Below are 26940 nucleotides of genomic sequence, written 5' to 3'. Positions count from 1 at the left end.
CTGAGGTAGAGCAAGGGGGGGGGGGTGCTCCACGCTCGTGTTCTGGCTCCTGCTGTAGACGAGTGTCTTGTCTTGTGGTCTGTTCTGTGCTGCGTTTTTTATGTTTTTGTGAAATATTTTGGTGATTTTCGCTACTCACAAGGGCCCCAAGTGTGGTGCTGGAGGGCTGTCCCGTGTCCCTAAGGGCAAGAAGGCGGGGGCGTGCCTCGAGCTGTTGGCCCCGGGTTCATTGTTAATGAATCAGCAGCGTGTTAAATGAGATGTCTCTGCGGGGGAACACAGACCAGGTAGGTTCTGTATTGCTCAGCTGATGAGAATGTTGTGTGGAGAGGCACGCAGACGCGGATCCTGATTTCCCTTGGCAGCCACGGTTCGGTAGTCACTAATTCAGTGTTTGCAGGGACTTGATAGAACTCACCCAAATAAGGGAATTGGCTGTTTGTGTCTGAGAACCGACCCCAGGTCCCTCACCCTCCTGCCAGAGGCTGAGAGGCTCGCTGCTAAGAAAAGCCAAGCTGTCACCCCATGCCTCTGGCTGGGTTGGGTGAGGGTTTGCCAAATCAATTAGAGCCTACAGCGGCCTCGCTCCCGACCTGCCTGCAGTGTGCTGGTATGGGGAGGCCCGGGTGGGGGGACAGGCTGACCCTGGTTTTCTGGGCAGGCAGGCTTGGAGCTCGGAGAGAGGCAGGGGTCACGCAGGAGCTCGGAGAGGGGCAGGGGCCACGCAGGAGCTCAGAGAGGGGCAGGGGCCACGCAGGAGCTCGGAGAGGGTCAGGGGCCACGCAGGAGCTCGGAGAGGGTCAGGGGCCACGCAGGAGCTCGGAGAGGGGCAGGGGCCACGCAGGAGCTCGGAGAGGGGCAGGGGTCACGCAGGAGCTCGGAGGGGGGCAGGGGTCACGCAGGAGCTCGGAGAGGGGCAGGGGCCACGCAGGAGCTCTGCTCACGAAGAAGAGAGACACGATCTGAGAACCACAGGCCTAGGGATGTCTGAGTCGGTGAGAGCCACACGTGGGATTCTGTGCAAGACCCGAGGCCGCAGAGGAGGGAGGCACTCAGCTCTTTGACTTGGCCCTCCCAAGAAATGGGGCACATATGTCTCATGCATGCCCCTTACTTCAGGGGTGAATGCTTGATCCTAATTATAGTGAAATGCTGCATGTCATCTGAAAATGAGGCTCAATTGCCTTACTCTGGAAATGTCCCAGAAGCCCGCTCAGTGTTCCAAAACAGAACCAGCCATCAGCAGTCAGCAAAGGTCCTATAGATAGTTCCTTTGTGTCATTTAAGTAACACACTGAGCCTTCTTGCAGGCTGGTGTGCTATGAATTATGGACTCAAATAACACAGGAGACTGTGCGAGGCATGTCAGAGGCCTCTGATGAATTATCATGTTTGCGTTCTCCTGGGGGAGCCCCAGCTACAAAATGCAAGTCTTGGGCAATTAATATCAATATGCACCATTTAAATCCATTGCCTCTGATTAGATAAGCAGCCAGTAATGGCCACGTTTTTAAACAAACAAGTTTTGCTGGAACCCTGATGAATGAATCTGCCAATTAGTGGTCCAGGCCCTGCTAGATTGCAGGCGAAATTCATTTGTTCTTGAGCCAAACCACTCATCATAATTTTGATGCGTGAAAAATTCTTGATACGAGGCTGGGGCTCTGTTAGATGGAAAATCCCATCCTCATTTGGGGAAGCCGGGTGAAATACTGCATTTAGTCTGGGTTGCTATTCTGTCTCTGACACTTCCTAGCAACCTCAAGCAAGTCATTCCCCCTTCTCTAAGCCTGTTTCCCGATTCTCCTAGGTACAATAATCCCAGTCCTTTTCACGTCCCAGGAATGTTGTCAGCATCCAAGAAGAGCGTGACCATGATGTTGCTTTGTGATCATTGAGATCTGGGGTCAGACGCATGGATTTGAGTTTCAGCCCTGCCACTTCCCAGCTGTGTGGCCTTGGGAAAGTTACTCACCGTCTCTGGTCCTCCATATCCTCATTTGAAATGAGGAAAAATAATAGGACCTACCTGAGGGTTACTGTGAGACTTGATTGACAGTATGTTATCAGTTATCTATTGTAGCATAACAATATTACTGCAAATTTAGTAGCTTAAAATCACATATATTTATTATCTTAGAGTTTCTATGGGTCAGAAGTCTGGGGACGGCTGAGGCGGGCCCACTATAAGGCTGTTCTAGTGGGTGGTGTTGGCCAGAGCTGGGCTTTGTCTCAAGTTCAAGTGGGGAAGGATTTGTTTCCAAGGTCACATGATTGTTGGCCCGATTCAGTTCCTGTGGCTGTAGACCAGGGCCTCCGTTCCAGGCTAATTGTTGGCTGGTGGCTGCCCTCAGGTTCCTGGCACGTCACCTCCCCCAGTGTGGGCGCTGGCTTCATCAAAGCCAGCAATGCTTTTCTTGTCCTGGCCAGACAGAGATCACAATCCTATGTGACACAGTCCCAAATGTAACATTTGATCACCTTTGCTGTATTCTATTAGTTGAAAGGAAGTCGCATGTTCCACTCACCCTCAAGGAGTGGGGGATCACACAGAGGCATGAACACCAGGAAGGGGGACTCACAGAGGCCATCCAGGAGGACTGAGCACAGGGCCTGACACACACAGACACTCAGTAGGTGCTGACAGTGAAATTACAATGAAGCTAAAAAAAAGAGATGCGAAGAGCTTTGGGTCCTTATGTATCTGGGCATCTTATTTCTGAGTCCATGTACTGAAGTACCCTCCATTAGTTCCTGTGTGACCTCAGAAAAGCGACTCAACCCCTCTGAGCCTTTGTTTCCTCATCTATAAGGGACAGACAATGAGACCCACATCAGTTGTTCTGATGGTTCAGTGAGATGCTATGCATGAAGCATGTAGTGTTGTGCTTGGCTCAGAAAATGCACTTGAAATGGTCCACCCCACAACCGCCATCACACCACCGTCCTACACAAACGAGCCTTCCTTCTGTCCCAGAGCGCGCCGGTGACAGTAGCAGACGCTGCTTTCTTTCAGACGCATGCTGAAAAGTAACAACAAGCCCAAGGAGAAGAGCGTGCTCATCCTTCCTCCCCGGGCCGGCACCCCCAAGCTCTTCAACGCCGCCCTGGCCGCGGCAGGGAAGATGGGCGCCAAGGGGGCCAAGGGCGGCAAGCTGGCCCACCTCAGGGCTCGGCTCAGAGAACTGGCTGCGCTGGAGGCGGCCGCGAGGCAGCAGCAGCTGCTGGAACAGGTACCGCGGCTGAGGGTCCAGCTGCCCTCGCCTTCCTGCTCTGTGCTGGGAAGAGGGGACCTCGGAGGGTGGACCACACCTTTAATTTTAGGGAATTGTTGCCCTTCTATCTATCTGTCAGGGCTCGTGCGGTTGCAAGTGACCAAAATGCAAGGGACAGTGCAAGCTCATATTAACTTGAGAAAAAGGAATTAATTGGGTCGAGTAATTTAAAAGTTTGGGCAAGGCTGGATCCCAAAGCTCAGATGATGCTAACAGGACGAGCTGTGCTGGTCTCTCCTCTCTGCTGTCCTCGGGGGTGACTCCATTCCCAGGCTGGGCCCACGCGCTCTAGGATCACACCCTCCTGGTTTACCGACGCCAACAGAAAAAAAGCACCTCTTTCCCAGCGATTGCAGCCAAAGTCCCAGGGCTCCCTGTCATTGGACAGAACTGGATCACATGCTAATTCCTGACCCATTCAATGGGGTGCTGTGCTGAGGCCTGGCTCACATACCCCACCCTATACCGGGGTTGGGGTGGGTTCCCCAAAGGGAAGTCCTGGGGTGGACAGGGAATGTCCCTCCCTCTCCAGACCAAAGGGATGTTCTCACAGTTACTGTTGTGTCTGTGAACATTTAAAAGATTTGAAAAGGCGACAGGCACAGTGCCAACTGCTTCCACCCCCACAAATCTAAAGGGAATTTTAAAATTAGTTCTGGGACATTTTTCTGTGACTAATGCCAAGAATGCCAATTAGAATGATTGTGTTAATTATGGCTGCTCATTACTGTCCTTTAGGGAGGCTGCTGGGAAAGGGGGGATGGGTGTAGGCAGGAGCTCAGGGGCAGGGAGGGGGCAGGCAGCCTATGCGAAACAATTCAAAGGAGCCCAGAGAACTCAGGCTCAGTCCGGGCTGGTGTCAGAGTCCAGGGACCCATCAGAAGCCATGTGACAGCAGGAGTCCGAGGAGTGACACCTGGGGTTCCAGTTCTCCAGATATAGTCACCAAAGGCCCCAGACTGAGGACAGACATGACCGTCTGGCTCCCAAACTCTCAAGGGCACCATCAAGCTGGCAAGTTGGGGTCTTTGGGGTCAGCTGAGTAGACATGAGCTCCAAGAGTGTTCTCAGCGCAGTGACAAGCTGTATCTGAAATGGGCTCCTAATCTTAGCTCTTAACCGAGGCAGTTTGGAGATGTGAATTAAAATCTGTACAACTGTTCCGATAAAAGCCATTTCCCCTGCAATTCAGAACCGGGGCGGAATGGCAGAGGGCAAGGAACTCTTAGCCGTCCAAAGACACAGGTCCAAATCCCAGGTCTGTCACCACCCCGTGACTTGGTCAGCTCCTCAAGCCTTCTGAGGCTCTAATGCCTCATGGTCACCACCCAGGGGGGCAGAGATGAGCCAGGACACCTTGGATATCTTTTATAAAAGCATTTTGAACATGGTGAAACCCTTGACCAACCTTTCCATGATTCTTCTGGTTCCATTTACAGCAGGATGCTTTAGGAAGTCCCACAGTGGGCACTATCTGGGAATCCCGCCTTGGAAGAGTGTTGTCAGAGTTTAAAGTGGACAGGGGAGGATAGAATAGGTGTGACAAACATGCAGAAACACTGGGACAGAGGGAGTGGCAAGTCCTTCAAGGTGCCTTGGCTTCTAGGGGCATCTTGTCCTCCACCCCCCACTCCCTTTCCTCAACACCTTGTGACTCCACTCCAGCAAACTTCCAGGGTCTCTGCCCCTCACAAGCATGCTTACTGCTCTCATTTTTTTGTATTTTTCTGAAGTTGGAAACGGGGAGGCAGTCAGACACACTCCCGCATGCGCCCAACCAGGATCCACCTGGCATGCCCACCAGGGGGCGATGCTCTGCCCATCTGGGGCGTTGCTCTGTTGCAACCAGGGCCACTCTAGTGCCTGAGGCAGAGGCCATAGAGCCATCCTCAGCACCCGGGCCAACTTTGCTCCAATGGAGCCTTGGCTGCGGGAGGGGACAAGAGAGACAGAGAGGAAGGAGAGGGGGAGGGGTGGAGAAGCAGATGGGAGCTTCTCCTGTGTGCCCTGGCCGGGAATTGAACCCAGGACTCCTGCACGCCAGGCCGACGCTCTACCACTGAGCCAACCGGCCAGGGCCCATACTGCTCTCACTTTAACCCACCACCACCATTTCAAGTGGGTCTTGGACATCTATGGACCCTGGGGTCCTCCTGCTCTGAGGGCTGCTCCCTCCCCCATGGCCATCCAGGTAGTGATGGAGGGGCCATGGGTACCCATAAAAGCATGGGTTTTCATCCCATTTCCCACTGATACACAGACCATGGCCAGCATCCACGGGGAGCCTGCAGGCTGGAGGCTGAAGGAACCCACCACGTCCCCCAAACATGGGGGCTCAGCCCAGCCTCGCGCCTGCCCGTGTTCCCTGGGGATCTCAACTTCTGAGACCTTCCAGAAAGATGGGCAGGCCAGAGCAGCTCCAGCTCGCATCAGCCTTCTCCTTGTTTGCTTAGTTACCTCCCTCGCCCAGCAGCACACAGCCCGAGAGCTGGGGGGCAGGGAGGCGGGCTCAGCTTTGAAGAGGCCTTGGAGGTGTCCCTCAAGGTCAGGAGCCTCTCTCTCCTCCTTCAATAGCTCGGGAGAGGGGTTCAGCCCTGGGACTCCACAGAGACCTAGAATATCTCCCCAGGACCTTCCACTCAATCCAACCAGGACTCTTCATTTTATTTTTATTTTATTTTTTCTGAAGCTGGAAACGGGGAGACAGTCAGACAGACTCCCGCATGCGCCCCACCGGGATCCACCCGGCACGCCCACCAGGGGGCGATGCTCTGCCCCTTCGGGGCGTCGCTCTGCCGCGACCAGAGCCACTCTAGCGCCTGGGGCAGAGGCCAAGGAGCCATCCCCAGCGCCCAGGCCATCTTTGCTCCAATGGAGCCTGCGGGAGGGGAAGAGAGAGACAGAGAGGAAGGAGGGGGGGGGGTGGAGAAGCAAATGGGCGCTTCTCCTGTGTGCCCTGGCCGGGAATCGAACCCGGGTCCCCCGCACGCCAGGCCGACGCTCTACCGCTGAGCCAACCGGCCAGGGCAGGACTCTTCATTTTTAACCGTCCCCCATAATATATTGTCTCTACAAGTAACCCTGAGGTGCTCGGCCCAGGCCTCTGTCCCCTAGGCCACCTTCCCTGAGTGTTCCTTCCATCATGCTCTTCCCTGGAGGTCCCACAAGGGGAGCAGGGAGGGACAAAAGACCCCTTGGGCATTCTCTGCCTCACCAGCCCCCCTTTTGGGATTCCAGGCCAAGAGCTCGGAAGATGCCGCGGGAGAGGCGGGCTCTGCGGCCCCCGACCAGCCTGCGCCCCCGGAACAGCAGGAACAGCCGGCCCCAGGCTCTCCGCCACCTGCCTCCCCAGGGGAGGAGGAGACGCGGGCACCGGGTCCCGAGGAGCAGTCGGTGCGGATCCGCATGAGCCCGGGCCCGGACCCTGGAGAACAGATACTGTCGGTGGAGATCCCCGAGGAGAAGAAAGAGGCAGAGTGAGGTGCGCCCGCAAACCCGCGCCCTGCGTGCACTGCACCGTGCATGCCCAGCAGCCGAGACGCTGGTCCGCAGTGGTCAGCTAACTGCTGGCCAGCGTTCCTGCTCTGACATCAGCCTCTCCCCGTGCTGGTCTTGAAATCAAGAAATTTCCTAGTGTCCTTAAGTTCTCACCTTCACTTGAGCACCCTACTTTCCTTGACTATTATTTTTAAGAACATTTTTTTTTTCTGTTTTGGAAGTTCACAGGCAAAGGATAGAAAGGGGCTTTGACACGCTGGGACGTTTTGTTGGAGACCGCAGGGGTTTTGAATGTTTGGGGTTTCTCTTCAGGAACCTGTCTCCCACACTTCAAGGACAGAAAACGTCCAGCAGAAGGGCGGGCAGTTGTGCTGTCCCTTTGGTTCACTGGGAAGGGGGCCCTCTGCTTGCGCTGCTCATGTCTGTGCAGACACCCACAGCCCAGGTGGGACGCTGGCTTCATTGCTGGGCACTCGCGTTAGAAGCATGGTGCCTGTTAGTGCGCTGAGCACTTATCTGCCCCAGACTGAATTCAGTCCCCTGTCATGCCGTTATCTCAGATCAGATAAAGTAGAAATGGACTTATTGGCCAGACGCTGTGAGGGTTTCTGAGAAACCCCCCTCCCCGCTGCCGCCAGTCACCCAACTCTCATTAGCAGCGATTAATCTACTACTTGCTTTTGACACCTTTGCTTGTAGAGGTGATGGTAGCAACTTCATTGAATCCTAAAACTCTCTCAGCTGATACCCCTGAAATTCCCAAAGTCCCTCCAGATCACATCATGTTGCTTTTATGATTCAAAAAAAAAAAAAAAAAAAAAAAAAAGGAGGGGGGAGGGAATGAGTCCATCTGTAGATATTTATTGAGAGGACTTGATTTGCATACTGATGGCTCTTGGGGGAGTGGTAATTTAAAAAAAAACAATTGATATTGGACCATTTATCTCCACCAGCGACAATGAACACAAATTCATTCCCCTGATTTCCAGTAGGTAATGTCCATTTTATAGAAAATTACTGGAACGTTGTGAACTGTTGAAGGGGCCTTTGAGGACTTGTAAATGTCTGTATTTGTCCAGCAAACTAAAAGCAGAGCCTTCCTTCCTCCTGTGGGGGGGAAAAAATTAAACATTTATAGGCAGGTCTAAGCATCTCTAAGTCCCAGGGTAATGAACAGATTTATCTAGTTGATGACATATCCCACCATCTGAGTCGTCATTACTTTGCATGCAATGATGAGTGACATTATCCTTTTAAAAAGCTTTTGTTATTTTTTTTTAATAGGTAGTAACATATTTATATGGGTACTGAAGGACACACAGTAAAAATGTTCCCTGATACCCCTGGCGCCCAACCTCCCCCGTCCCCTTCCTGGAATCAACCATAATTATTACGTTTCTGGTGTATCCTTTCAGAGATATTCAAAACTTTCACAAGGAAATGTGTAAATTCATTCTTGTCCTCACCCCCCCCCCCCTTTCTTTTTAACACAAATGGTAACATTCTAGCGCCAGTCTTATTTTTCACTTAATTTATTTGGGAGTGTCTTCCCTTGCAGTACATAAAGGGCGTGCTTCTTTTTTCATAACTGCACTCTAGTCCGCTATGAAAGTACCATAACATTGACCTGCTCTACCATCAACCTGCATTTGCAGGATTTCCAATCGTAGGCTGTTTCCGATAGAACGCTGCAATATAAAATCATGCACAGACATGATTTCACTGGTAGACACTGTTTTTAAATAGAAGTCTGGAGGTTTTAGGCTCATTTTTCTCCTTTCCCACCTCATTGATCATTCTCCTATTTTCACTACCTAGTCTAAGGCCCACGCATAGAGAATGCTTTCATCCTTAGCAACTCTTTCAGATATAGCAACAAAGCACATTGCCATTTAGTAGATAGCGAAATGTTTCAAGGGCACTCTCACTGTGAGATCCTATTTTATAAGGATTTAAAAAAAAATGATTGTACTTATTCTTTTAGAGATCGACCCCTTGAATGTATACTGCTTATTATATAAAGCAAGAGATTTTTGAGGTTCCTAAGAATCGTCCTGGAAAGAAAATTGATTTTGAGATGAGATTAACAGTGTCTTAATTTCACTTAGCTATCTCATCAAACTTGATGATTTCTCAGAACTTGGATATTAGATAAACTGAATTTGAGGCTGGCATTATTCTCCAAATAAAATTGGATGGGTTTACCACCAAGGTCTGGATGGTACAGCCCACAAATACTGTAACGCTATAGCCGAATCAGGATCTTTATTTATATGTGTTGCATCTCTACTAGTTTAAAATGTCTCAGCATTTTTTGCATTTTGGTAGAAAATGAAGAGCAAGCTATTTTTTTTTTAAATCCATAAATATTTTAAAATGCAATTAAAACCAAGAAGCGGTTTGAAATTTCATTATCACAGTGTCTTCGGCTACCTGGAACATTTTCACGTTTTCGTAGTAAACGTGCACACCTCATTTTACACGCTGGCTTTCACCCTATTGCAGTGCATTTTAATTAAAAGTATTTAGACAAATGTTCCTGGCTTGTGGATTCATTTCAGAAACTCACCCTGTGTAACAAACTCTTGTGAGAAAACTACCTTTGTTTCCTGGCTCAGGCCCCCTGGCTCTCCTCCCACTGACATCTTTGGGGCTGTCATCCCGCCCACATTCCTGTGGCTGAGTGATATCCCTGTGGTTTACCTTATCAATCCTCCCTGGGCCCTGGGAGTCTAAGGCGCCCCCCCTACACACACACACAAGAGAAACCCAGCCCTTTTACATCTGGTCTCACCAAAACAATTGTTTCTCATTTCCCCAACCCGCTTGGACCTATTCAACGGTGCAGGGTGCTGATGAACACGGGCTCTGGGTTCAGACTGCCTAGCTTCCTACCCCAGCTTGACTATGCCCTGCGGATGACCGTGGACCTCTTGGAGCCCCTCATCTATAAGATGGAGATAATATGATACATTGCACCACACAGGGCCACTGTGATGACCAGATCCTAGCCTGGCATCACCAGTCTGCGTGGGCATGAGGACGAAAGCCGACTTCTGTCCCCTTCCTCTGTTACTTTTGGAGTAAACTGGCACCTCCCCCCGACCCCCACCTACAGACCTCTGTCTTCTCTGAATTCTGCCTCCACCCTGGGTTATATGCATAGAAAGGGCCTGACCGCCTCTTTCTTTGCTCTTTAACTGAGCGTTGAACTAAGACCTGGACACATGTTAATTATCATAATACAAAGCACAGCTTTCCCCACCATCCATGAATGTCCTTAACCCAGTTTCATACAAAACCAGACCCCAAAACACCTTCACCAAGGCTTGCTGTCCTGGGACAGTCACTCTGCTCTGAGCGAGGCCAGGGCAGGCTTCGGGGGCGTGTGAACCGGGCAGGTGCACTTGGTCCTGAGCTCTGAAGGGCCTGTGCTTGTTGAATGCTCTGCTGTCACTGTCTTTAAATTCTTCATAATTTTTGAACACCAGGGTCTTGTGTTTTCATCTGCACTGGGCCCCGTGAACTCTGTAGCTGCTATCTGCCAAGGCCAGTGGGAGAAGGAGGTAGAACTGAGTTTCTTTATTTTATTTTATTTTATTTTATTTTATTTTATTTTTATTTATGAAGCTGGAAACGGGGAGAGACAGCCAGACAGACTCCCACATGCGCCCGACTGGGATCCACCCGGCACGCCCACCAGGGGCGACGCTCTGCCCACCAGGGGGCGATGCTCTGCCCCTCTGGGGCATCGCTCTGCCGTGACCAGAGCCATTCTAGCGCCTGGGGCAGAGGCCAAGGAGCCATCCCCAGCGCCCGGGCCATCTTTGCTCCAATGGAGCCTGGGCTGCGGGAGGGGAAGAGAGAGACAGAGAGAAAGGAGAGGGGGAGGGGTGGAGAAGCAGATGGGTGCTTCTCCTACGTGCCCTGGCCGGGAATCGAACCCGGGTCCCCCACACGCCAGGCCGACGCTCTACCACTGAGCCAACTGGCCAGGGCTAGAACTGAGTCTCTTATCCTCAGCCTCCGTCTCTTGTCTTCAGCCACAGGATCCTGCTTCCTTTAAAAACCTTGGTTCTCTTTCAGTCAGTCTTCCCTTCAGGTGGTCTCTGGGCTGGGTACCGAGTGCTGAGAGTTACTGCCTCATCCTCCTTGCTAACGGAACTCTGAATCTGAGCAGCAACATGCCCAGCCCCGGAAATGAGGTCCTGGTGTAAAAGCCATTCATGCCTCGTCTGATCCCTTCTGCCCAATACTCACTTTCCCAGCCTTCCTTGTGGCTAAGGGTAGCCCTTTGGCCAATGATTATAAAGGGAAGGATGATGGGAGACCTTCTTAAAAAAAAGGAAAGCCCCCTATTCCTGCTGTTTGTCTTTTTTTCCTGCTTGCAACACAGGTGGGAGAATGTATGTGGGGCTGCAACAGCCATCTTGTGACCAAACAGCCAAAGAATCAGAGATGCAGACACGCGTGAGTTCCCATAGCAACCCCCAAAGCCACTCATCTCCTCAGACGGTGAAATACCTTTCTTATAAGAGCCGTTCTCAGTCACAACCGCTGTTCCCTGCAGTAGTGGAGCAAGGGGATGAGAGGGAAGGAGAGAGCAGGAGCAGATGGATCACGAAATCAGCGTCCTTACAGGATCATTTGTTCCCGTTGCTCACACTCCCGTCACCCCCTGCGTTCCTGTCCGTCCTGATCTGGTCTTATGCTCTTCCTTAATTCCATGGGCTACCTCATGTTTTTTTGGAAAACTCCACTTTCCGCTTAAGTGGGTCAGAGTTGGTTTCTGTTGCCCACAACGATAGAAACCTCACCGATGCCAACAAAGGTACTTTGGGGAGTTTCCTGGTTATTTAAAATTCAAGATCTAGGCCACTCATTCTGGGTGTGAGTTTTGGTCTAGTGCAGGTGTTTGTAGTTTCTAAATTCAAACAGCAGGAAGAGATCCTGGGAGAAGGGAACAGAGGAGGTGGGGGGCTGTTCTGACCAAGATCAAATTTAAATACTTTTTTGTGGATAGGACACATTCGGTCCACAGCGTATATAAATTGTGGATGTCAGTGTTTTCTGGACTCAGTATCCTGAGTACAGTCTCCTCCAAGATCTTTCAGAAATGAAGAGAAAGGAGGTCTGGGTGCCCTTTTTATATTATTTTTTCAATAGGCATGAGGTGTGTCATCTCCAAGCGGTCTTCACTGGTCACCACGCTGGAATGCTGGATTTAGCAAACAAAAATGCAGTGTGCCTCGATTTCAGATAAACAGGTGAATGGAGGGCTTTTCTTTTTAAGCATAAGTATGGCCTGTTCACACTTTGGGATATATTTATGCTAAAAATTATTTGTTATTGATCCAGAAGTCACACTAAACTCTGCGTCTCGTGGGCACCTCCGCAGGGCTGGGGTGGCCACGTTCCAGCACGTTCCAGCACGTCCCAGCCCGTGAAGGCTTTTGATTGGATGTCTGGCTCTCTCGGTCTCCAGAGCTTGTTATGATTGGCGGAGGAGGAGGGAAAGGACACTTCCCAGTCTATTGGTTGTTGTTTGGTTTTTAATATTCATTATTAACTTTATCCTGAATGCATACACGAAGTGTTCTGCATCAGAGACAGATTTCTTAAGTAATAAGTACATCACCCCACTGTCATATCCCCGAGGTCTAACCCCAGACCAAGGGACAAATGTCCTGTGCGTGCAGCCAAACGCTCCACAGGTGAGTGATGAGGGGTAATAGTTTGCTTGTAAAGAGGGAGGAGGTAGCTATGTCCTTTCCTTCTTGAAGGGCTCTCCTTGGAAACCTAAGGGGCCCGAAACCTCCCTGCCACCCTTTGGTGTGTAAATAGTCTGTCCTGGAGCTAGACAGCCGGTTGTCTGGGCTATCACTGTCTCATCGTCTCCCTTTGATGTAAATACCAGTGAAGATAGTGCTAGGGTCTTCTGGCACCTTGGGGCTTCACCTAGAGACCTGCTCTCAACCCCCCCTGCAGCCATTTGGCCCTCTCCCTGAGATCAGAGGAACTCGATCAGCCTCTCAGAGAAGAGCAATTAACTAGACAAATGGCTGCGAATCTAATTATCACAGTCCTGCAGAGTCCCAGGAGGCGGGGCTTTCCCCTGGAACCCTGCGAAACCCAGGGACAGGTGTTCTCCCTGTAATGGGTCTCTATAAAAATGTGCATACAGACTGCTGCTTAACCACATGTCCTGATTTCAGAAACCAAAAGTGCTCTGCTCCTTAAAGAAAGGGGAAAAAAAGACTTGAAGTGTTTCCAGACAGGACCAAAAGAATAATTCAGGTAATACTGAAAACGTCCACATATAAGCCCAATGTAAGCAAACAGTTTTAAAATCAGATCGACCCATGGAGGATAATATATTGGATGGTTTTCGGCAAATTTGTAGTGAATAGCACCCACCAGGAAAGAAGCTTCCGGGAAGGAGTACGAGCCACAAAAGTTGGTCCCCCGAATAACACTTTGCATTCTGTCAGAATCTAAGTTTACTTGAAGGGATAGAATTGAGAATGTAGGTAGGTCCTTTTTAAAATTACCCCTGAGCAACATTGCATGGTGACTATGGAGAAGGACATTTTGAAGACTAGAGAAGGAGATCAGAAACTTCGCATGATGCAGATTTGAATTATCTGTTGTGAGCAAGGGTGATTCTTCCCAATATGAGTAATGGACGGAAACAAAGAATAATGGTTGTTGAATCACAGATTTTCTCAGATGTCCTTAGAAGAAATTCAGAGGGCACCCGCCCACCTTTAATTGCAGGACCCTGCATGAGAGCGCTAATAGGAAAGAAAATAAGACGATTTCTCTTAATCTGTCAGCAGATGATATGACGTTGAATGGCAGAACCCACAAACAGCACGCAAAGCTCTGCTTGGGGACTCGGAGCTGTCCTACTGAGCAATTTCTTTTTGTTGTTTGTAGACTCTCTCTCTCAGAAGAAACTCTTTTAAAACAAGAAAATATAAGAAGGAAGTGATCAGCTGTAGAGCCTTTGTGCCTTCCTTTCACGTTTTGTTTCAGCGTAAAACTTTGGCTTCCACTGAAAGCTTGCTTCGGTCAGTCTCGATCTCGTATTCCGTGGACTAGGAAGCTGCATACGTGGGGCATCTTCAGTGAACTTTCTTATGTCGCGTGCAACTGGGTGTTTTTATGACTTGTTCTTAGCACAAGACTGCTGTTCTCAGTGCCACTAGAATGTTTGCCAGTGATATCCGCAGTGTCCCTATGTTGTTGTTGGTTCTGTTGGGTGTTTGACCTTTAGTCTTGCTATTGCTCAGATTTGGTACGTATGTATGTGACCTAGATTTCCCGGCTGGGTCGGCCTCCGCCAGCCCCGGAAACCCCTCCTCTGCTTCCTTCCCACTGCATGCTGTGTCTAGATCTCTTGGCTGCGGGCTTACATTCCTTTTCTTATTATTTTATAACATTTTACATTTTCATGGTTATGGAAATCATGTATGCATGTACCCATAGGTGTCTATCATATATATATGTATATCTCCCCAGGCATTGAAAGACGTATTTTTTGCTTTCCTTCTTTGATTTGGGCCCTGGCATAATATTTGATACGTCCCTTTATTCGCAGTCTGCAATACGTCTTTTTTTGAGATAGTCCACTGTTTTATAGATCTTTGGGGCACTAGTGTTCACATCCCTTTGATATGTATTCTACCCAAATGCTCATGTCATTTTTCAAGAATATTGTCTATCTAAAAGCTTGGGAGTAGCTCATAACTCTGTGCATTTATAATCTGAGCATTTGGATTCTTCCACTGAGATGGAATTTGACAACATAAAAACATACACAAGATTGACTACCTAAGCATACAGCCTTCACATCTAATGGATCCTGTGTTTTGACTTACTAACGCAAAATATTTTCACTTACGAATTTTTTTTTTTTCTTCCCCTCTCAAATAATTCTATTCTTGCCAGGCTTTTTATCTCCAAGAAGAACTTAGAAAAAAAATTAATGTTGTTTATATTGATCTATACATTGATTGCAGTGGTTGAGGGAGAAGTTCAGCTGACAGAGTAAAAAAAACAACAAAAAAACAGGAGAAAAATTCCACCTCTGAAGCACAGTGTTTAAACAAAAGAAATCATTCCTATTAAATTAAAGAATTCAATTATCTGCTTTCTTGTAACTTTTCTTATTAAAACCAAACCCAAAATGAAATACTAGGTACATCGGGTGGGTAGGCGCACAAAGCTTGTGTAGCAGAAGCGCTTGGACAACCAGGATAAGAAGTGACATATTTTAGCTGAGCCTTTGTTGTGTGATATCAGCTCATCGAGTTGACAGGTCCATTAATCAAGGGACACTCACATCCAGCAGGCCGAAAAGACAGGCTTCCTTGGCTGAGCATTCATTACGGGAAAAATAACTATGAAAACCCGCTAAGCAGAGCCCACTTATCAACCAAACAGAGGTAATGACTGTGACATCGGTGGATACACAGAATTTCCAAATGGAATTTCAAGACCAAAAAAAAAAAAAAAAAAAAAAAAAATGGGGAGGGGGAGTTTGGAGAAGAGAATACATTTACATTTCAATGGGTGCCAATTCTATAGGTAATTTTTCACAATAACCCAATACATTTTAAGTCACCATGAAATTAATTGCAAGTATCCTTGTTTGGCTTTTATTATGAAGCTAATGACGTGGCACTGGGCTAATGGGCCTTCTCCCCAAGTGCTCTGGCGACCTATGTAAGCATTATCAGAATTCGAAATTTTTATTTAAAGTTTGTTCAATAAATAAAAGGCAGCCAAACATAGGGTAATGGAAGATGATTTGCCTCTGGGTGGTGGGCACACAATGCAATATGCAGATCACGTATCATAGAGATGTACACTTGACACCTATCGGATCTTATTCACCAATGTCATCCCAATGAACTTAATGAAAAAGAAGTTTGTTTTTCAGCTCGGCGTGTTGGAAACTCTTTCTGCATTTTTTGTCAGGTAAAATAGAACGGATCCTCCTTTACGTAACTGTATCGGGCATAAAACCAGTACATTTAGTAAGCTTACAAGTTGAGGCATATATTTAATAGCAAGTAGAATATAAAACTCAGGCCCAGACCCGCCTCCTCAGTCCATCTCTCAGAACTGGCTACATTCTCTGGTGTTGATAATGCCTGAAACGCCCAGAGCCTCATCCTCTTCCTGCAAAGCCATCTCCGAAGCCAGCCCACTGGACTCTGATTCCAGGCAAAAAAAAAAAAAAAAAAGAGTCCGATTTGTTTTGCCTTCTGTAGTTCCTGCCATTTTCAAACACGTCTAGATTATAAATTTCCCCAGAAGGAGATCTCCTGGAGGTGATACGTATTGGCAGTCTCCATTTCCCCTTTGTCTCTCTGTGAGCCTTCTTGTCTATACAAGTGGCCTTATTTTTGGTTTGGAAAACACGGTCACCATGGTGAAATGGTTCTGTTTCGGTGTTATGCTACCTGCATTCCTGGGGTCATGCAGTAACAATGACTGCGTAGGTAAGGCAGCAGTCAAGACATAGTTAGCAAGATCCCATCAGACTCCAAGGAGGTACGATGTATAAGAACAGGTTTATACGGTCATGCGCTCTGCAGATAGATGTTGTTATTACTTGCTAGTGTAATTAAGCCCTACAACGGGATCTCCCTTTGGAGATGGTGTAACCGTAGGACTGATTTGCCTCCTTTCCCCACTCAAAGACCCTATTTACTTAAGTGACTTTTTAGTATCCACCCTTTGAAAAGTTTGCTTTGTCAAGAAAGTGATCTTGTCGTCAGCGAGAATGGAACCAGGCATTGAACCAGTGGAGTCAGACTGGACCTCAGGTCAGCCACCTTGGTACCTCCTGGAGTTCTGGCTCAGAAACCACTCAGAGCCAAGATTCAAACAATATGAGAAAGTTTATTTAGAAAGTCACAGAGGTAGCAGAAGTGAGTGGTAGGAGGCATGGGCTCAGGAAACAAGTTACAGAGGGGAGAGGAGGAGCCCTCGGAGTTTAGAGAGAGAGAAGGGGAAAGGAGGCCGCCTGGGAGGACGAAGATGGGGAGGGGAGGCATGGGCCTGCTCCCCGGAGGGAGAGCACCCCGGGGCCTCCATACTAAGGGCTTTCAGTGGTGGAGGTTTCAGGGGAAGTCCCAGCGGAGGGTCTCAATAGAAGATTCATCAGCTTTCAGGTTGTGGTCTCCACTGATTGGTCGGCACCGGGGGTCATTACTCACTGCAACTGATCCTGAGGGCCGCTGTGGCTTTGCTTGTCGGAGATTTGCTGCTTTTCTGGGCCCGGAGCTGAAACACAACTGAAGCCTAGGTGTATTTGATGGGGGTCAAAACCTCGTTGTCCTGGGGGCGTCATGCTTAAGGGCTGTTCTCCGGGACCCTTGTTCGTTCCCCTCTAAAGGGACCTGTCTAACCCACATGACCAGCGATACGAAAGGGCAGGGGGTGTAAACTGCATGACCAGGGATATGCTAGGGGAGGATGCGTTCCCCCAGGTGGGGTCCTTGTTTTCCCAGTTTCGCCCATTGCTAGGCACCCGGAGCTTTTTGCCCTGGGGGCCTTCCGTACCTGGCCTATCGTCCTTGCTCTGCTCATGTCTGTCTAACTGCCTGCCATAGTCTCAGGATCATGGCCCCCGGGGACAGATTATAGCAAAGCCTCAGTGTCCATTCTCCTTCAGTAAATGTTCAATTAAAAAAAAAAAGAATTTAAATTTGTTCAGTTGATTGGCTGATTCTGATTTTTGGCAATGAGAAAGTAATTTAGAAATCAAATATCAGGTTAATAAAAAATTTAGGTCAGTAAGTTTAATGGCACTTATTTGGACAGGAGTGTTTTGTGACCATTTCGCTGTTGCTCTCAGCATCGCCATTAATCTTTTCCGTAATGTTAATTGGCCATATGTGGATTTTTAACATTTCTTATCATAGTCTAATGAAGGTTAAAGATTAAAAAAAAATACACATATATGCTTAATTAAGTACTTAATTTGTGGTTTTATTGGGTTATTAGAGTTCTATGCCATGGGCTCTCAAAAGTGCATTTCCTCCAGAGGAAAGTATTTAATCTGGATAACAAGCAGTAAATGGATCAGAAAACAAGAGGACCACACACAGTACACAGGAATTGCTGCTGCCTCTTCCTGTTCCAGACATCCTCACTGGCTGCTTCTTATGTTCTCTGAGGTTCATTTGTTATTTAAAGGACTCAAAGTCACTGAAGTTAGGTCTCTTGATTTAACTTAACATTTGACCTAATTTCTGTGGCCTCCTAATACGTTAAATTAAGCTCGGGGAGAAGGAATTCTATTCTTGACCTGCTGGACTCCCTCCCTGCCTTTTCCCCCCCACAGCCGCTGTGCCTGGTTACCACTAGATGGCGCTAAGACTCGGGTTATAGCTACCAGGGGCTCAGGAAAACCGGTGTTCCTGGAGCTTAGGGACTGGAATTTAGGAATTTGAAGATCCCTTCAAAGCTCATCTGAGCAGCACGTTTGATTTACAAACGAGGAAACAAACTCAGTGAAATTAAGTAATTTGTTAGCGTTCCATAGAATTCTCTCCTCCTCCCATTCCCCTGCCCCTCCTCCCTCTACTCTTTCTCCTCCTCCTCTTTCTTCTTTCATCTTGTTTGTTAATAGCTCCCAGTGTAACTTCAGCATCTGAGAAGGAGCCCAGGAAGGATTACAGCTCAAAGTGATGCAGTCAGATCTGCTTTGCAGTAAGAGCTCTCTGGAAGTTGCAGGGTACCATCCATCCATCCATTCATCCATCGAAGAAGCAGTTATTAGATATGCACTTTTTGGTGCACAGCACTAGGCACCATGAATAAAACAACAACAACAAAAAAACGGTGAAGGTCTCCTCCGAAGTGTTCCCCTGAGGAATTTGCCCTTTATCCTGAAGGCGCTGGGACAGCCCAAGAAGTACTTTAGCTCAGGAATAGCGGGACAGATGGCTTTTTAGAGACAGCACCCTGGTGACTGCGTGGAGGCTCAGAGGCAAGGAAGGCTCTGGCTGGAGGCTAGTGTCACAGAGCAGTGCCACGTGGGGGTGGTGCAGCCGGCACTGGAGAGGAAGGCACCAGGCTGAGAGATTTCAAGGGTAGAAGCAACAGCCTGACCAGGCGGTGGCGCAGTGGATAGGGTGTCTGACTGGGACACAGAGGACCCAGGTTCGAAACCCTGAGATCACCAGCTTGAGTGTGGGCTCATCTGGTTTGAGCAAGGCTCACCAGTTTGGACCCAAGGTCACTGGCTTGAACAAGGGGTCACTTGGTCTGCTGTAGCCCTTAGGTCAAGGCACACATGAGAAAGCAATCAATGAACAACTAACATGCCACAACAAAGACTTGATGCTTCTCATCTCTCTCCCTTTCTGTCTATCTGTCCCTCTCTCTGTCACACACACACAAAAAGAGTGGAAGCAACAGGCTTCTCTTTGAAAAACAGTGATTGGGACGTAACCAATGTCCTTAGATGGTTGTTACAATTCCAGCGCTTGAATTACTTATAAAACACTGAAAAAATTAAGTGTTAATTAAATGCACAGATTACTTGGATAGCATCCTTAAAATTGTTTTTAAAGTGTAGTTTCAAGTTCCAAGCTGAAGTAGATAAAACCTTCTGGCAGAGGAACCCCACCCCCACCCTGCTCATGGGCTCTCCAACCCACCTCCCCATACCCAGCCCTCAGCATGGACGGGTTGGGATTCGGAAGAAACAGACCTCTCCTTGGCACCTTTCCCATCCTCTTCTTCTGGGATGTGTCCCTGATGTTTTCCTTCTAATTGTCCAAATGATGTGTTTCCCAGAGTCCTCTTCTTCTGGCTGCCACCACAGATGGTGGCTGAGGACATTCCTCTCTCCCCTGGACGCAGTCACCAAGAGCAGCCTGACGCGGCCTCTGGGTGGGGGGACGGTGTCTTTCCTTATCGCTGGGGAGGCAGAGCGGGCTGGCTGTTGGGGAAACACCTATGAACTGCACTTCCTCCCGGAGCACCTTGTCTGTTTAAGAATCCCCAAGTTCAGAACCATCTTGTTTTCCTTTTGTCCCATTCAGGCAATAATTATGTATCCGATTGTTATTCGTGTCACCTGGCACTCCACATGAAAAGTTCCCCGCACTGAATTCTATTGCAAACATGTCTGGGGACTGGGAGTGCAAAGAGGTACCGCCAAGTCCTGGGTAAAGAGAGGTCCCTTTAAATGTTCTAAGCACATGATAATGTCTTTGTTTCGTCTGCAGAAATTTCCAAGTATGGGGTTTTCTTTAAGAGGTAATGAAAAGCTCCCATTTAGTGACATGCCGGGCAGTTTTAGTATTTTATTCCAGCCCTCTAGGATTCTCCCCTGCCAGGAAAGCTTGGCTCAGCTGTCGTCCTTGGCTGCCCACTGCCCCTCCAGAGCCCCGCGCTGTGCCAGCTCGTCATGGGGCTCAGCGCCGGTCTGTGGACGGCATTGACTCTCCCTGTGACAAAGCAGGAAACTGCAACTCAAGCCATGGGCCCTATTTCTTTATTGATGTGTATATTAAGTAAGTACCGTATTTTTCGCTCCATAAGACACACCTGACCATAAGATGCACCTAAGGTTTTAAAGAGGAAAATAAGAAAAAAAAAATGTTCTGAACCAAATGGTGGAGGGGAAAATGCCCATGTGTCTTATCGTCTTATGAAGCAAATGTTCTTTTTTCTTTTTTTTTAGCTGTTGCAGGTTCCCGGACAATGAGAAGAGTATTTGAACATTAAAGTCTCATTTGTTAATAACAGTGCTAATGGTTGTTAATACTGCTGTTGAGTTTACATTGTTGAAATATTATTGTGGTATATTTTATTAAATATTTTAACACACCATTTGATTCAGAACATTTTTTTCCCTTATATTCCTCCTTAAAACCCTAGGTGCGTCTTATGGAGCGAAAAATACGGTACTTAGTTGTGATGGGGCTGTTAAGGGAGGCCTCTCAGACGGTGACCCTTGAGCTGAGACCTGAAGGATGATGGGAAGGAGCCACGGTGTAAGGAACAGAGGAGCTCCCAGGCACAGGCTGCTCTCAGTAAGCCCACCCCACCCGGCCGTGCACTGCAAGCTGATCCTCAAGCTGAAATGCCCCATAGACAGGACAGATCAGACCCCCTGCTCTGGGAGCTCGAAAATATTTTACCGGGAGGAAAAGTTTCTTCTGATCACACAGCACCCTTCCGCCCTCCTGCCCCTCAGGACTGCGGTGGACCCTGTGTCATGAGTGTCCGTGGGGAAAGTGCAGGCTGCTTGGTCCACCTGCCATGTGTCCCTGAAGAACGTCCAGGCCTGTCGTTTGCCCTGGTCAACCCCACTCAATTTATGGGATCAGCAAATGAAATGCTCTAAAGTTTTACGGAGATAGAATTAGAGGGAATAGAAAGTTGAGAACAGTGATGAATGAAGGAATGTAAGTTAATTTCATTTGCACGCCCTGTTTAGTTTTCTAAAACTTTACTCGGCCTTTATTATAATATGTCCTCGACAGGGGCTGAGGGACGTTCACCTGGCCAGCGCCCCTTAGTCACCTGCGCTGAGGCGGTTCCTTCCTGCAGCTGCCGACAGCTCGCTCTGGGGGGCGGGGGGCGGGGAGTCAGCGTCCAGGAGAAACTGAGGCCTCCAGACAACAGCCATGAGAGTGAGTTGACCTGGAAGTCAGCCTCAAGCCCCAGGCATGCCTTCAGCTGACACCTTGCAAACTCATGAGGACCCTGAGCCCGCACCATCCAGCTATGCTACTCCTAGATCCCCGACCTTCTGGGATGATGAGCTAATATATGGTTATTGCTTTAAGCAGCTAAGTTTGGCGGTAATTTTTTACACAGCAATAGACAATTATCTAATAAAAATCACCCTGAAAGTAAAAAAAAAAAAAAAAAAAAAAGTTCATTTGCCACCCTTGCTTTATTTATTTATTTTTGTTTGTTCGGGTTTTTTTTTTTTTTTTAGATTTTATTTATTCATTTTAGAGAGGAGAGAGAAAGAGAGAGAGAAGAGAGAGAGAGAGAGAAGGGGGAGGAGCAGGAAGCATCAACTCCCATATGTGCCTTGACCAGACAAGCCCAGGGTTTCGAACCTGCGACCTCAGCATTCCAGGTCAATGTTTTATCTAGTGCGCCACCACAGGTCAGGCTTGCTTTATTTTATTTAAAATTTTTTTTATATGTAATGTGTTTTGAAATGAAACAAACAGTTCAGAGTTTTTAGTTACGTACACAACTGCCCCCTCCCACCCCGTTGTAACTGCCTTCTGGGGGTGTGGGGAGAGTTGTGTGAGGGAAGCTTCTAAGGTAGGTCAATATCCACAACATAATCTTGGGATGAGTGGCAGCTCGGGAAGAATGGGGGAGCCCCCTGGTGGAGTTTCTGGAAGCGGCTATAATTAGTATCTAACACCCGCTATACTCCCAGCTGAAGTCATTCATGCCATTTGAACTGCTCTAACCAAATTCAGGGGAATGAGGTGAGGGTGGGGAGGACAAAAATACAGCCTTTTCTTAAATTGGGTAGCGGAAATGGGGGGAAATAAGCAGAGGATACATTGGTGAAATAACTGTTTTTTGGTGCATGGAAAATGTGCTTTTAGCATCGGTGTTTCTGGAAGGGCTTGGCCTTTCCTCTTTGGGTCAGGCTTTTACTATGATCTTCGCTGCCCACGCAGAGGGAGGTTAGTTGTAGGGCAGCCGGCTTCCTGGACATCTGACTTGGGCTTCTCCAGAATAGAAACTGTTTCCAGACTTTTCTGAAACAGAGAGGCGGCCATGGTCCCGTCTGTTAAGACTCTAAGCGTGCAAGGTGCAAGGGTCCTCTTGTTTCTTTTCCTTTCTCATAAAGACCAAAGAATACATTCTAGAATGTGTTCTATGCGTGTGTCTTGATACACATGGAGTTAAATTTGTTTTGAGAATTCCAGGATGTATTTTTATTTAAATCGTTAAGGGCGGGGAGGGTAAAAAAAAAAAAAAAAAAAAAAAAAAAAAAAAAAAAAAAAAAGGAAGGCATGAAGGCATGCTTGTGAATTAGTGAACAATAGAGAGTAAATGACATTTAATTATACACATGGAACAGAACACTGGAGGAAGACAATGCTGGCTGTCATGGTCTGTGTTTTGTTTTTAGGATGAGGAGGACACGAAACTTACATTGCACGCCTTTCTACTATTGAAGTGTGACAGGAAGGGAGAAAAAAAATTTTAAACAAATGAAGCCAAAGGCAAAAACAACACAAAGCAAAAACCTAAAACTGGCTGCGGCTGCCTCTCTTCTGGGGCGGAGGAGGCTTCAGTGAGGGGCAACCGATCTTCGCCCCGGGGAGACTCTACTGATGGGCCTTTGGCTCGTGCCACGAGGCATCCTGGGACTAAAAGAAGCGAAATTTCTATGCTTACTAAGTGTCAGGAAACTTGAAAAGGGAGAAAGAGGAAGTTTGGGAGGGTCCTAGGAGACTCTGGGCTTGAAAAATGAAAGAAGAGTCTCAGAAGGTCGGGCTGAGGTCAGGGGATCCGAGGCCAGGCTTTGCCACGGAGGAAGAGCTGGCATCTTAGGGGTGGCAATGCCTGACCTCCAAGGTCACTGTTTCCTGGGGAAGGTTGGCAACAGCCAGGAGAATATGCTTCTCCTTCTGGAGACTCTTAAAGATTGTTATTTATTCATTTTAGGCAGGGGAAGAGAGAGAGAGAGAGAGAGAGAGAGAGAGAGAGAGAGAGAGAAGGGGGGGAGGAGCAGGAAGCATCAACTCCCTTATGTGCCTTGACCAGGCAAGCCCAGGATTTTGAGCTGGCGACCTCAGCGTTGCCGGTCGACACTGCACCACCCCAGGTCAGGCTACTGGAGATCCTTAGAAAGACGTAAGTGCAAAGGGAAAGTGGCCTGTGTCTCCCTGCCTTCAAACTGAAGCCTGGATATATGTTTAGCAGATGGATTTTACGATACGTGGTCAGTCACTAGTGTTCCTAGTATCAACATGGCAGGCTCATTGGTACCGGCGGTGCTGGCCTCATATGAGGAGTTAGGCTGCTCGTTTGAAACCTCTCTGAGTAAAAGAGGAATGCGTGAGACACCCCCCCCCCCAGTCAAGCAGGGGGCTGGAGCACACGGATTTATTTCCATCCATTCCTGACCCCAAATGAAATGACTGTATAGGATTTGAAAAGCAAAAACCCATAAGAATGAAGGTACTAGAAGAAGACACAGGAGGAGACAGAAGACACTAAGGAATCTGGACTGAGAAACCGAGACGTGGGCTGACAAGGCTCGGAACCCGGAACAGGGATGTCTGTGAAACTCTGACTCAGAACAATGGGACCTCCAGCCTCCCCCCCTCCCTCTCTTGGGTCTCAGAATATTGGCAGCCAGGATTATACCCCACACAGGCAGGAGATGGGACTCTTCGTTTCTGGGGAAATTGACCAGCTCACGCAAAAAGACCCAATAAATCTAGCAACGGAAGCCCTCCAGTGAAAGGTCCCGGTCCCCATTCCGTCACCCGGCAGGGAGTTCTCCCAACGCAAGCTCTACCCGTACTTACGGTTTCCAATTGACTGACTTTGTAGCGCCCCACCCTTATATACGAACAGAAAGTCAAGAATAGTGCCAACAGGAAGTCTCTAAGGGAAAAGTAGAAACCAAAACAAAACAGACAGAAAAATTGGCCCATAGACATATGAAAAGATAACCAACCTCCTTAGTTGTCAGGGAAATGAAAATAAAAACCATAGTGCAAAGGCCTGACCTGTGGTGGCACAGTGGATAAAGCGTTGACCTGGAAATGCTGAGGTCACCGGTTTGAAACCCTGGGCTTGCCTGGTCAAGGTACATATGGGAGTTGATGCTTCCAGCTCCTCCCCCCCTTCTCTCTCTCTGTCTCTTTCCTTGCTCTCTCTCTATCTCTCTCTCTCCTCTCTAAAAAAATGAATAAATAAAATAAATAAAAATAAAAGAAAATAATTCTAAAAAAACCACAAAACCATAGTGCATGGTTGGGCCATGACAATGATGGTCCTCAAGGACATTATGCTAAGTGGAGGTGGTGGTGGGAGAAATGAGCGAACTGTTTTTGTCTTTAGTTTAAATAAATTGAATACATTTTTTAAAATACAGAAAAAAGAAGGAGAGAAAGAGAAAACAGACAATCCAGGCAGCAAAAGAGAAAGAGGAAAAAAAGAAACCCTATAATTAATAGTCACAGAGAGATGAGAGGCAGTCAGGCTCTTGATAAATGAGTGGTCAAAAACAAAACAAAACAAAAACCCAAGAAAAGTCTCTGGGGAATTAAAAAATATCATGTGAGAGGGAAAATCAGTAGGCGGGTTGGAAGATCAAGCTGAGGAAATTTCTCGGGAGCTAGAGCAAAAGGAAAGAGGTGAAAATGGCAGAGGAGCCTGGCCTGTGGTGGCGCAGGGTGTAGAGCGTAGACCTGGGACGCTGAGGGCGCAGGGCACAGAGCGTATACCCGGGACGCTGAGGGCGCAGGGCACAGAGCGTATACCCGGGACGCTGAGGGCGCAGGGCACAGAGCGTATACCCGGGACGCTGAGGGCGTATACCTGGGACGCTGAGGGCGCAGGGCGTAGAGCATAGACCTGGGACGCTGAGGGCGCAGGGCACAGAGCGTATACCCGGGACGCTGAGGGCGTATACCTGGGACGCTGAGGGCACAGGGCATAGAGCGTAGACCTGGGACGCTGAGGGCGCAGGGCACAGAGCGTAGACCCGGGACGCTGAGGGCGCAGGGCACAGAGCGTAGACCCGGGACGCTGAGGGCGCAGGGCACAGAGCGTAGACCCGGGACGCTGAGGGCGCAGGGCACAGAGCGTAGACCCGGGACGCTGAGGGCGCAGGGCACAGAGCGTAGACCCGGGACGCTGAGGGCGCAGGGCACAGAGCGTATACCCGGGACGCTGAGGGCGTATACCTGGGACGCTGAGGGCACAGGGCACAGAGCGTAGACCTGGGACGCTGAGGGCGTATACCTGGGACACTGAGGGCGCAGGGCATAGAGCATAGACCTGGGACGCTGAGGGCACAGGGCACAGAGCGTAGACCTGGGACGCTGAGGTCGCCGGCTTGAAACCCCAGGCTTGCCCAGTCAAGGCACATACAAAAAACAATCAGTGAACAACTAAAAGTGAAGCAATAATGACCTGATGCTTCTTTCCCCCACCTCCCTTTTTCTCTAAAAATCAATAAACAATATCTTAAAAAAAAGAAAAATGGAAGAAGAGAGCAAGGTGGCTCAAATCAAGAATTCCAAAAACAAACCCAAGAGAATTCTGGAGAGAACCCAGAAAATAGAGGGGAGAAAAAATTTCAACAAAATAACAGAGGGAATTCCTCGCAACTGACATACATGAAGTTCTAGATCAGAGGTCAGGAACCTATGGCTCGCGAGCCAGATGTGGCTCTTCTGATGACTGCATCTGGCTCACAGACAAATCTTTAATAAAAAAAAATAATAGCCGTGGCCGGTTGGCTCAGCGGTAGAGCGTCGGCCTAGCGTGCGGAGGACCCGGGTTCGATTCCCGGCCAGGGCACACAGGAGAAGCGCCCATTTGCTTCTCCACCCCTCCGCCGCACTTTCCTCTCTGTCTCTCTCTTCCCCTCCCGCAGGCAAGGCTCCATTGGAGCAAAGATGGCCTGGGCGCTGGGGATGGCTCTGTGGCCTCTGCCCCAGGCGCTAGAGTGGCTCTGGTCGCAACATGGCGACGCCCAGGATGGGCAGAGCGTCGCCCCCTGGTGGGCAGAGCGTCGCCCCCTGGTGGGCGTGCCGGGTGGATCCCGGTCGGGCGCATGCGGGAGTCTGTCTGACTGTCTCTCCCCGTTTCCAGCTTCAGAAAAATGAAAAAAAAAAAAAAAATAATAATAATAACGTTCAAAATATAAAACATTCTCATGTATTATAGTCCATTCCTTTCCTACCGCTCATGTTCATGGTTACGAGTGGCTGGAGCCAATCACAGCTGTCCTCCTGGACAACACCAAATTTTTATTGGATAATGCATAACATACATGGGTCGTTGTGAGGTCAGGAAGTAAACTTCCCTCCTTTTAATCAAGTAGTCAGCTATCTAATTGCAGAAACCCTTTTTGAGGAAGAAGATGGCTAAAGGAAAAAAAGATGAGGAGTATCGTACTTTT

The 26940-nt window shown here is 48.5% G+C and overlaps 1 protein-coding gene across 1 annotated transcript in view; it reads left to right on the top strand.

The window, feature by feature from the left end:
• Nucleotides 1-9307, top strand: part of CNGB1 (cyclic nucleotide gated channel subunit beta 1) — a 72362-nt gene extending 63055 nt beyond the window's left edge. The window contains exons 35-36 of the mRNA XM_066350176.1: nucleotides 3017-3233; nucleotides 6513-9307. Of these exons, the coding sequence (XP_066206273.1) occupies nucleotides 3017-3233; nucleotides 6513-6755 (460 nt within the window). The 3' untranslated portion in view covers nucleotides 6756-9307. The remainder of the gene's footprint in view (nucleotides 1-3016; nucleotides 3234-6512) is intronic.
• Nucleotides 9308-26940: the final 17633 nt, after the last annotated feature.

This window comes from Saccopteryx leptura, chromosome 9, assembly GCF_036850995.1.
Source record: "Saccopteryx leptura isolate mSacLep1 chromosome 9, mSacLep1_pri_phased_curated, whole genome shotgun sequence".
NCBI classification, from domain to species: domain Eukaryota; kingdom Metazoa; phylum Chordata; class Mammalia; order Chiroptera; family Emballonuridae; genus Saccopteryx; species Saccopteryx leptura.
The sequence above is the reverse complement of the archived record's forward strand: the minus strand, read 5'-3'. Positions and strand labels throughout refer to the sequence as shown.